At 44.4% G+C, this 12533-nt stretch overlaps 1 protein-coding gene across 1 annotated transcript in view; it reads left to right on the top strand.

Moving 5' to 3' along the window:
- Positions 1-11839, top strand: part of LOC112224086 (serine/threonine-protein kinase BRSK2-like) — a 28945-nt gene extending 17106 nt beyond the window's left edge. The window contains exons 15-19 of the mRNA XM_024387384.2: positions 2539-2587; positions 2726-2849; positions 8481-8691; positions 8954-9037; positions 11539-11839. Of these exons, the coding sequence (XP_024243152.1) occupies positions 2539-2587; positions 2726-2849; positions 8481-8691; positions 8954-9037; positions 11539-11750 (680 nt within the window). The 3' untranslated portion in view covers positions 11751-11839. The remainder of the gene's footprint in view (positions 1-2538; positions 2588-2725; positions 2850-8480; positions 8692-8953; positions 9038-11538) is intronic.
- The last annotated feature ends 694 nt before the right edge of the window (positions 11840-12533 follow it).

The following is a 12533-nucleotide window of genomic DNA, read 5'->3' as shown; positions in this document are numbered from 1 at the left end:
TTTCAAAGCCTAACACAACAAAATGGACAGCGCTTTGTAAGGTTATGATGAATTCAAAACACCCTAATGCATATTAGAGCTTATGCATAAGCATAGGCCTATATAAGAGCCCAAGCCCGAAAAAAACACCCCTGAACTAAAATAACGATTGTGCAGTCATACAATACATAGCCTACCGCATATTACACATGGCAGAAAAAGATAGTGTCTTTGGTACATGATTGGTACAGTGCCTTGCAAAAGTATTCATCCCCTTTGGTTTTTATTTTATTTTGTTGCATTACAACCTGTAATTTAAATGGATTTTTATTTGGATTTCATGTAATGGACATACTTACAATAGTCCAAATTGTTGAAGGGAAATTTTTAAAATAACTTGTTTAAAAAAATGCAAAAAATAAACAGAACAGGGGTGCGTGCATATTGTTGAAGTTGGAAGTTTACATACACTTAGGTTGGTGTCATTAAAACTCATTTTTCAACCACTCCACCAATTTCTTGTTAACAAACTATACTTTGGCAAGTTGGTTAGGGCATCTACTTTGTGCATGTCACAAGTCATTTTTCCAACAGTTGTTTACAGACAGATTATTTCACTTATAATTCACGGTATCACAATTCCAGTGGGTCAGAAGTTTACATACACTAAATTGACTGTGCCTTTAAACAGCTTGGGAAATTCCAGAAAATTATATCATGGCTTCAGATGCTTCTGATAGGCTAATCATTTCAGTCAATTGGTGTACCTGCGGATGTATTTCAAGGCCTACCTTCAAACTCAGTGGCTCTTTGCTTGACAAATTCAAAAGAAATCAGCCAAGACGGTAGACCTCCACAAGTCTGGTTCATCCTTGGGAGCAATTTCTAAACACCTGCTACCACGTTCATCTGTACAAACAATGTCATACCGCTCAGGAAGGAGAAGTGTTCTGTCTCCTAGAGATGAATGTACTTTGGTGCAGAAAGTGCAAATCAATCCCAGAACAACAACATAGGACCTTGTGAAGACGCTGGAGGAAACAGGTACAAAAATATCTATATGGTAGGTGGCAGCATCATGTCGTGGGGGTGCTTTGCTGCAGGAGGGACTGGTGCACTTCACAAAATAGGATGAAAATTAGGTGGATATATTGAAGCAATATCTCAGTCAGGAAGTTAAAGCTTGGTCGCAAATGGGTCTTCCAAATGGACAATGACCCCAATCATACTTCCAAAGTTGTGGCAAAATGGCTTAAGGACAACAAAGTCAAGTTATTAGAGTGGCCAACACAAAGCCCTGACCTCAATCCTATAGAAAATGTGTAGGCAGACCTGAAAAAGCATGTGCGAGCAAGGAAGCCTACAAATCTGACTCAGTTACACCAGCTCTGTCAGGAGGAATGGGCCAAAATTCACCCAACTTTATTGAGGGAAGGTTGTGGAAGGCTACCCAAAACGTTTGACCCAAGTTAAACAATTTAAAGGCAACGCTACCAAATACAAATTGGGTGTTTGTAAACTTCTCACCTACTGGGAATGTGATGAAAGAAATAAAAGCTTAAATAAATCTGACTTAGTTTTTTGTGAGCTCAACACGCCAATCATTCACGATAGAAATTGGGCGCGTTCCACAGCTAAGGCAAAGCAACGCAAAAACGAATGGTTGTGTGCAATGTTATCGACTGTGTCATCGACTGACAAATTGTTATAACGTATGATGTGATTAGCTGATACCTAAAATATCTATCCAGGCGTTGTAAGATCTGTCAGGCATCAGCAACATATCATCATGGAAATGCCCCAATTAAGTCAAGAACGATGTGGGACACTGGGCTGAAGGCAGTTGTAGTTTTCATTATTCAACCTAGTTCAGCCCAGAAAAATGGTAATTAACTACAGTGACCCTAATCCGCTGCGCCTGTTCTTCCCAGCTTGGACAGAGACAGATAGCCTACACAGAACACATGAGAGAGGTGTGTACACAATACAACAACAAAGAGGGATAGAGACAGTTTGTGAGGTAGCACTACCCCATTGATAGTTGTAGTAGTTGGTAATTAGCAGTCTTGAATGTATCTATGTACTTTGAAGACCAAGTAAAATGATTTTGCATACATCTCTGCAGAATACATAGGCTTCTAGCCTACTAGCTACTAGCCTAGCTAAATAGGATGACAAAGACAGTACAGTATGGGGAGCACAGACAAAGTTAGATGGTTGTCTGGCTGGCTGGCTGGCTGCTATTGTCTACCCATTGTGGACCTGACAATTAATGTTGTCATTGTTTTGGAAATTGAAGGTTCACTATTTGGAGCTTTGGAATTTCCATTAAAAAGCTCTAAAATCTTTTCATAATGTATTTCATGTTTACATTTGTTTTTGAATGTGATGATTTTTAATAGCCGAACAGAAACCTAACCGACCGCAAAAAGCACTAATCGCTCAGCACTAATAGCAATAGTTAACATTTAATAAAATTGAAATTGAGCAAATTAGCATAGATTACTAAATGCACGTCCTGTCAACCCCATAAATCAACTATTGACCTGTTTTTTTCAGTGCCCACATCAGAGGATATGTCCAGGCTGACCCCTGAGTCCAGCCCTGAGTAAGTCACAGACACACACTTATGAACATGCCTCTTAGATGCCCTAGGCCTAGGACTGACTAATTTTACCTCGCTATAACTATGAGTTTGTGTGTGTCTCTCTGTCTCTCTCTGTCTCTGTGTGTCATGCTCCATAAGGCTGGCTAAGAAGTCGTGGTTTGGGAACTTCGTCAGCCTGGAGAAGGAGGAGCAGATCTTTGTGGTGATCAGAGACAAGCCGCTGAGCTCTGTGAAAGCAGACATCGTCCACGCCTTCCTCTCTGTAAGTATCTGGTTCCGCTTTGAACATCTTCAATTAGTCATGTTTTTTATTGAATTTTTATTGAACCTTTATTTAACTATGCAAGTCAGTTAACCTCTTGAGCTTATGGCTCAATACTGCCCCCGTTGGAGGAAGTGCGTGCCCATAGTAAACTGAAAATATTTTTTTCCAAAATTGCTAATATATGCATATAATAATAATTATTGAATAGAAAACACTCTAAAGTTTCTAAAACCGTTTAAATTATGTCTGTATGTAAAGCAGAACTCTCAGGGCAGCCTTTCTCCCAAACTCTCTCTTGTCAAGAGAAAAGTTGGGTCAACTTTGACGTCATCGCCCCCACCCTTCCCAGGCAGCTACCGATCTGGGAACAGTATGTATTTGTTCAGCGCGATGTCTGCTTTCAATTGGCACGTTCATTGTTTGAATTTCGCGCTCCCTCATCCTTTGGCGGGCGAAAATGCCCGGTTCACTCTCACATACATGCACTCTATTGCGCGCGGCCGATTTGGGAACGTTCTTTTCCAATAGACACCAGTTGAAGCCGGTTCGTTTGTTCGCGATGATCATTGTTTTACATGATAAAAACATCATTTTGCTCGATTCTGCACTTAGTTTGACCAGTTTAGTCAACATATAATATGTAATTTTGAAGTTTGATTGCGCAAGAGTGCGGGACCAGAAGGAGCAGAAGTTATTTTGGGTGCATTTCAGCTGAAGCTGTTAGCATATGCTAATACAAAGACGCACAACTTGAAACCAAACGATGTATTGGGTAAGTATGACTCCTTCTACGTCTTCTGATCGAAGAACATCAAAGGTAAGGGAATATTTATGTGGTTATTTTGGGTTTCTGTGGACTCCAAACGTAGAGGAGACACTGCTAATATCTGAGCGCCGACTCATAGCATAGACTAGTGAACGAATTCTGTAACGTTAAAAATAAATGTAACACAGCGGTTGTATTAAGAAGAAGTGTATCTTTGTAACTATATGTAGAACATGTATATTTAGTCATGTTTATTGCTTGTTATCTGACGTTATCTGTCCGAGCTATCATAATTTCTCCGGACATTTTGAGTAGCATTTTTGAGTAGCATGTCGTCATTGTAAACAGAGATTTATGGATATTAATGGCATATTATTGAAAAAAAAAATGTACTGTGTAACATGTAATATTACTGTCATCTGATGAAGATTTTCAAAAGGTTAGTGAATTATTTATTTTTTAATCCTACTTTTAAATTTTATATTTTCTGGGACAAAATGGCCGCCGCTTGCATTTTGTTTCGGTGGTGGTCTAATATAAATGTGTGCTATGTTTTCGCCGTAAAACATTTTAGAAATCTGACTTGCTGGGTAGATGAACAAGGTGTTTATCTTTCATTTGAGCTATTGGACTTGTGTAGGTGTGGAGGTTAAATATGTCTAAGAATATTTTTTCACATTTTGCGTTATGCTAATGAGCTTGAGCCGTAGTCACGATCCCGGATCCGGGATGGGTAGCATCAAGAGGTTAACCTCTCTTGGGTAGCGGGCAGTATTTTCACATCCGGATGAGAAGCATTCCCAAAGTAAACTGCCTGTTACTCAGGCCCAGATGCTAGGATATGCATATAATTGGTAGATTTGGATAGAGAACACTCTAAGAACACTAGTTTCCTAAACTGCTAAAATAATGTCTGTGAGTATAACAGAACTGATATGGCAGGCGAAACCCCGAGGACAAACCATCCCCAAAAAATTAAAATTCAGCCTTCCACTATTTTCAATGGCTGTCACTTTTATTATAAGGCGAAGTCCTCCCAGATTGCAGTTCCTAGGGCTTCCACTAGATGTCAACAGTCCTGTAGTTTTTCTAGGTGGCTCCCATTTTGGCTGTAGTGTTTCCAAGCTCGTGAGTGAGAGCGCGTTCTTTGGTATTTTTCTCCGGTAAAGAAAATAACGATTCTCCGTCTTAGATTTATCGTTTATTTACGTATTAGGGTACCTAAGGTTTGATTCTAAACATTGTTTGACTTGTTTGGAAAAGTTCATTAGTAACGAAGAAGGGAAGCTGGGTGGATTATTGACTGAAGCGCGCCAGCTAAACTGAGTTTTTATTGATATAAAGAAGGACATTGTCGAGCAAAAGGACCATTTGTAATGTAACTGGGACCTTTTGGAGTGCCAACAGAAGAAGATCATCAAAGGTAAGGCATTTATTATATCGCTATTTCTGATAGTGTCGCACCTGCCTGGTTGAAATATGTTTTTCATGATTTTGTATGCGGGCGCTGTCCTCAGAAAATCACAAGGTGTGCTTTCGCCGTAAAGCCTTTTTGAAATCTGATACAATGGCTGGATTAACAAGAAGTTAAACTTTATTTTGATGTATTACACTTGTGATTTTATGAAGGTTAAATATTTATAATTCTGTAGTTTGAATTTCGCGCTCTGCAATTTCACCGGATGTTGGCCAGGTGGGACGCTACCGTCCCACCTGCCCATAAGAAGTTAAACACTGATTCCTCGTCTGGTATCTTCTCTGCACCTGGGTTCAATCTCACCACGTCATAGCAAGCTTCTTACCTCAAAATGGACCCAGCGGATCTCACCCAGATCCAGAATGCTATAACCCAACAAGGAGCACTGCTGGGGCGGCAGGAAGAACAACTCTCTCGGGTATCAGAGACCCTCTGGGCACTTACCGATTCCCTCCAACCATGGCCCAACCCCAACCCAGGCGGAGCCAATTCCCAAGTCTCATCACCCAGTTCTACAGGCGTCGCTGTAGTTCTTTCAGGGAACCTGCAGAACCCAAGATCCCAGCCCTCGAGCGGTATGACAGCCATCCGGGAGGATGCAAGGGGTTCCTCACTCAGTGCTCTGGTGTTCGAGCTACAGTCCTCCTCATTCCACACCGGTCGGGCCATGATCACCTACATCATCTCTCTACTCTCGGGCAAGGCCCTGGGGTGGGCAATGTCTAACTCCATCAAGGATGAACTGGTTGCTCGGGAACTGGGCGAGGACCTCGATTCCCTGATAACGCTGGCCATCAGGATTGACAACTGCATCTGAGAATGTGTAAGACAGCGCCTTTTTGAAAACGCATCCCAGTTTCCGGAGCACCCCAAGCCCCCGAGCCCAGCATTGAGGAGCCCAGGCAGCTGGGATGCACTCGTCTGAGCCCACAGGAATGTGCCAGGCGCCTGCAAGGGGTATGCTGCCACTACTGCGGAGGCCTCGGCCATCTCCGTTCTACATGCCCAGAGTTGACGGGAAACACCGGGCTCTCCAGGGCAAGGGGAGACCCTGACGATCTGTGCAGTTACACCCCAGCTACCCGGTCACCATCTGCCACTACCCGCAACCCTCTACTGGGACAACCGTCAGCACCACATTCCATCCCTCTGCAGATTCAAGCCCTCTATGGATGCTCCATCGGCTCCGGCCAGGTGGAATATCAGCCCATTCTACTGCAGTTTGGGGTGAACCACTCAGAGACTCTTAGTTTTCTTTTGAACACTGCTCCCGAGCACCCACTCACCTAGGGTATCCCTGGCTAGTGCTACATAACCCGCTATTTCCCTGGTCTACGGGACACCTACTAGACTGAGCTATTAACTGCCAGACTAAATGCCTAAGACCCCCACCAAGAGCCTCACCGTGTTCCTCGGCATCCATTGAAGACCAAGACTTTTACACTCTCCCTCCCGAGGACTTCGACCTCCGGGAAGCGTTCAGTAAGAGGCAATCTGCCACCCTCCCTCCTCATCATCCATACGACTGCGCCATAGAACTCCTACCTGGCTCCACCCCTCCCCTGGGTCTCGACCCCTGAAGCAGCAGTCATGGACAACTACATCAGGGAGTCGCTGGAGGCAGCTTTCATTCGCTCCTCTACATCCCCAGCTGGTGCAGGCTTCTTCTTTGCGGGAAAGAAGATGGAGGTCTGTGTCCCTCCATAGATTACAGAGGGCTGATTAACAAAATTCTGATTAAGAATTGTTACCCCCTACTCCTGTGTCCACCTTCTTGAAGTTGGCCCATGGGGCCCAATTCTTCAGCAAACTGAACTTCTGCAATGCTTACCACTATCTGGTGAGAATCAGGGAGGGAGATGAATGGTGGTCACTATGACTATTTAGTCATGCCCTTATTATCGAACTCACCGGCAGTCTTTCAACCTTTGGTCAATGACACTCTTAGCGATATGTTGAATCGGTTAATCTTTGTTTACCTCGACGACATCCCGATCTTCTCCAAAACTCTTCTGGAACACATACTACACGTCCGCCAAGTCCTGAGACGCATCCTGCAGAGCCAACTATTTGTCAAGATGGAGAAGTGTGACTTCCACGTATCCCAAGTTTCCTTCCTGGGTTACATTATCTCTACCGCAGGCATCCAAATGGACCCCATAAAGGTTGAGGCGGTCACCGACTGGCCCCGACTGGCTGGGTTGCTCCAACCTATGCCCTTCCCCTGGTCCAACCTGTCAGTATACTTTATCACAGGGTTACCTCCATCCCAAGGGCTTACCACTATCCTGGTGGTCATTGATTGGTTCTCCAAGGCAGCCCATTTCATTGCCTTACTCAAGTTGCCCTCATTGAAGGAGACGCTGATCTCATGATTATATCTCATGATGTCTTTCGACTACAAGGACTTCCACAGGACATGTCTCGGATCGTGGGCCCCAGTTCGTCGCACGGAATTGGAAAGCCTTCTGCTCCCTGTTGAGCGTGTCTGTGAGTCTCCTTGGGAATCCACCCACAGTCGAATGGGCAAACGGATCGTGCCAACTAGGAGCTGGAGAAGTTCCTCTGCTGTTTCTTCTCCACCCAGGTCAGCAACCGGAGCAAGTTCCTTGTCTGGGCAGGGTGTGCTCATAACACACTGCCGAAATCGTCCACTGGAATGTCGTCATTCGAGGTCCTCCACGCTGCATAGAACCATTCAAGATCGCGAGTCGCATCATCCTATTGTCTCCAGCTTCCCAGGTCTATGAAGGTCTGTCCATCCTTCCATGTCTCCCGTCTCAAGTATTTAACTTTCTAGGGCTGGAGACGCTCCTAGAAGGGGGTGTATGGCAGAGACCATCCTAGAGACATTAACGACACTCAGGTGTGTCCAATTTACTCATTTTGATTTCCCTTTTAGAGGTGTGTTTTCTGTTGTCTTTGCAGAAGCTTGAATTGTTTACCGTGTGTGTAAGTTTGTTTCCTGAGTGAGTTTGAGGCTTAGTGTTTGTTGTTTTTTCCAGTGTACTGTGATCCTGTGGCTACTGTTTATCAGTAAAGTATTTATGTTTATCCTTAACCACTGATTCCTCGTTTGGTCTCTTCTCTGCAGCTGGGTCCAACCTCACCATGTCACACCGTCACACTGTCATTCATCTTCAGTCCTAGTAATATGTTTTTAAAGTGCTAGGAATTTTTCTTGTGAACCTTTATATTTTCATTGCAATCCGTTTTAATGACAAACATTTCTTGCACTCTACTACCCCATCTCACACGGACTCTGTTTCTGTCTCTCCCCCTCACACAATCTACCCCTTGGTCTCTTACTTTCTCTACCCGTCTCTCCTTTTCTTTCTTTCCATTACCCTACGCATCCTCTCTCTCCCCCTACCCCCCTCGTCAGATCCCCTCCCTCAGCCATAGCGTCATCTGCCAGACCAGCTTCAGGGTCGAGTACAAGACTTCCTGCGGCCCCTCCGTCTTCCAGAAGCCTGTTAAGTTCCAGGTGGACATTGCCTTCTCCGAGGGAGAGAGAGAGCGGGATAGGGAGAAAACCGAGAGGGAAGTCAAGAGAGAGACAGGCATCTACAGTGTGACATTCACCCTCATATCAGGCAAGTGGAACTTGGAATAGAAAGTATAACTGTTCATTCTAGTGCTTTTCATTGGTGATTTTACAATATCTAGTTATGGCTTGAATTGGTACAGTTCCACGAATTAATGAAAAAAAGTAGGGCAGGTTTGTTATGGTGGAAGGGGTGTGTGTGTGTGTGTGTGTGTGTGTGTGCACGCGAGCGGTGCAGGTGTGTGTCTCATGTGCTGGTAAAAAAAAAGCTTGCATCTTCTCAATGCCTTTGTGTGTGTGTGTTTTCGCAGGTCCTAGTCGCAGGTTCAAACGAGTGGTGGAGACCATTCAGGCCCAGCTTCACAGCTCCCATGATCAGCCCGTGGGGGTCTCTGGTGAGTCATACACATTCTCTTCTACTCACACACACCAACCTCCTCACATTTGGTTACACTTTCTAATAACTGAAATTAATAATCTATCATTTGCTTTATAAATTATTGTAATTGTTATAAATGTTTGTATATGTTTACAAATAATGAAATGCTAATTTATTAATAGTATGCACACTATGTATTGATAACGTATTCATTATTCATGAAAATGATGTATTATTATTTCTCCACATTCTTACACCACACTGGTTTCACCTACATGAATGGAGTCACTTTCCTCCAGGGTTCCCCAACTGGTGGACTGAATTTGGTCCACGGGGGGTTTATTTGACACCTCAAGTTTTCTGAGCAGAAAAATGCATATATACAAAAAAAATGCACAAAAAAAATGTACACTATTGTTCAAAAGTTTGGGGACACTTAGAAATGTCCTTTAAAATAACATCAAATTGATGAGAAATACAGTGTAGACATTGTTAATGTTGTAAATGGCCATTGTAGCTGGAAACGGCAGATCGTTTTAACGGAACATCTGCATAGGTGTACAGAGGCACATTATCAGCAACCATCACTCCTGTGTTCCAGTGGCACATTGTGTTAACTAATCCAAGTTTATCATTTTAACAGGCAAATTGATCATCATTTTGTAATTATGTTAGCACTGCTGAAAACTGTTCTGATTAAAGAAGCAATAAAACTGGCCTTCTTTAGGCTAGTTGAGTATCTGGAGCATCAGCAATTGTGGGTTTTATTACAGGCTCAAAATGGCCCATCTTAATATTTATTTTTTTATTGGCCAGTCTGAGATATGGCTTTTTCTTTGCAACTCTGCCTAGAAGGCCAGCATCCCTGTGATAAGGCGCATCTCGGTGAGATGTGTAGGAGTCAGGCGCAGGAGAACAGGGATTTCTGAGAAGCGTGTTTAATATATATATAGTCCACCAAAAATGGCACAGACGAAAATCCAAAACTACGCTCTCGAAGGATCAGAAACTCGTGCCAACACACGGAGGAACAACCACAGTTCCGACACTTACATACATGTGCCTAAATATTGAAAACAATACAGAAACTTGTGCAAAAACGCATGGAGGAACAAACTCAGTTCCGACACTTAACTACATGTGCCTAAATATTGAAAACAATACAGAAACTCGTGCAAAAACGCATGGAGGAACAAACTCAGTTCCGACACTTAACTACACGTGCGTAATAGTGAAAACAATACAGAAACTCGTGCAAAAACGCATGGAGGAACAAACTCAGTTCCGACACTTAACTACACGTGCGTAATAGTGAAAACAATAAACATCAAAGATAATCCAGCGCAAATACACACAAGCTTAATCCCGCACGAACTAAGGCAGGGAACAGGCACCCTATATACACACAGAAATAAATGCGAATGAAACCAGGTGTGAAAAGGAACACAGACAAAATAACCAGAAAAGGAAAAAAGGATCGTGGAGGCTAGTAAACCGGCGACACCGAACAGGGAAAGGAGTTACCTTCGGTAGAAGTCATGACAATCCCGGAGTCGCCTCTTCACTGTTGAGGTTGAGACTGGTGTTTTGCGGGTACTATTTAATGAAACTGTCAAACTAGACACTAATGTACTTGTCCTCTTGCTCAGATGTGCACCAGGGCCTCCCACTCCTCTTTCTATTCTGGTTAGAGACAGTTTGCACTGTTCTGTGAAGGGAGTAGTGCACAGTGATGTACGAGATCTTCAGTTTCTTGTCAATTTCTCGCATGGAATAGCCTTCATTTCTCAGAACAAGAATAGGCTGACAAATTTCAGAAGAAGTGCTTTGTTTCTGGCCATTTTGAGCCAGTAATCAAACCTACAAATGCTGATGCTCCACATACTCAACTAGTCTAAAGGCCAGTTTTATTGCTCCTTTAATCAGGACAACTATTTTCAAATGTGCTAACATAATTGCAAAAGGGTTTTCTAATGATCAATTAGCCTTTTAAAATGATAAACTTGGATTAGCTAACACAACGTGCCATTGGAACACAGGTGTGATGGTTGCTGATAATGGGCCTCTGTATGCCTACGTAGATATTTCATGAACAATATGCCATTTCCGGCTACAAAAGTAATTTACAACATTAACAATGTCTACACTGTATTTCTGATCAATTTCATGTTATTTGAATGGACAAAAAAAATGTTTTTCTTTCAAAAACAAGGACATTTGTAAGTGACCCCAAACTTTTGAATGGTATTGTGTGATATAGATTTTAATTATAGAAATTTGTTCCCAAGTATTCTGACGCATAATAGAGAGAAACGTGATCGTATACAAATGTAAGCAAGGTTTGAAATTATTATGTTTTAGTCATATTGGGCTTCTTGCGGTCAATTTGCAGTCTACAAATTTTGTAATTATATTCCGGCATACCGACCATCCTCTCAATATTTTTTTTGTCATGTGGCTGAATCTATTTGACCCCCTACTCTCTATTTCTCTCTCTCTCTCTCTCTCTCTCTACAGACCCCTTCCCAGACGAGAAGAACAATCGGCCCCACTGGACCCCCACTCGCCAGAACTCCCGCCGCTCCGAGGGCGGAGGTGATCGGTGTGAGTGGGGTGAGAGAGGCGACGGAGGAGGCATCGGAGGCAGTGGGGGGGTCCTACAACGCAGAGGCTCTGGGAAGGAGAGGACCCAGCTACTGTCCTCCAACGGAACACAGTCCCAACCCTGAGAGAGGCAGTGAGGGGGTCCTACAACGCAGAGGCTCTGGGAAGGAGAGGACCCAGCTACTGTCCTCCAACGGAACACACTCCCAACCTCCCAACCCTGAGAGAGGCAGGGGGGGTCCTACAACGCAGAGGCTCTGGGAAGGGAGGAGAACACAGCTACTGTCCTCCAACGGAACAGACTCCCAACCCTGAGAGAGGCAGTGGGGGGTCCTACAACGCAGAGGCTCTGGGAAGGAGAGGACCCAGCTACTGTCCTCCAACGGAACACAGTCCCAACCCTGAGAGAGGCAGTGGGGGGTCCTACAACGCAGAGGCTCTGGGAAGGAGAGGACCCAGCTACTGTCCTCCAACGGAACACAGTCCCAACCCTGAGAGAGGCAGTGGGGGTCCTACAACGCAGAGGCTCTGGGAAGGAGAGGACCCCGCTACTGTCCTCCAACGGAACACACTCCCAACCCTGAGAGAGGCAGTGGGGGTCCTACAACGCAGAGGCTCTGGGAAGGAGAGGACCCAGCTACTGTCCTCCAACGGAACACACTCCCAACCCTGAGAGAGGCAGTGGGGGAGTGGGGGGTCCTACAACGCAGAGGCTCTGGGAAGGAGAGGACCCAGCTACTGTCCTCCAACGGAACACACTCCCAACCCTGAGAGAGGCAGTGGGGGGAGGGGTCCTACAACGCAGAGGCTCTGGGAAGGAGAGGACCCAGCTACTGTCCTCCAACGGAACACACTCCCAACCCTGAGAGAGGCAGTGAGGGGGTCCTACAACGCAGAGGATCTGGGAA

The sequence above is a fragment of the Oncorhynchus tshawytscha genome, linkage group LG25, assembly GCF_018296145.1.
Source record: "Oncorhynchus tshawytscha isolate Ot180627B linkage group LG25, Otsh_v2.0, whole genome shotgun sequence".
Classification (NCBI taxonomy): domain Eukaryota; kingdom Metazoa; phylum Chordata; class Actinopteri; order Salmoniformes; family Salmonidae; genus Oncorhynchus; species Oncorhynchus tshawytscha.
This window is presented reverse-complemented; position numbering and strand designations above follow the sequence as displayed.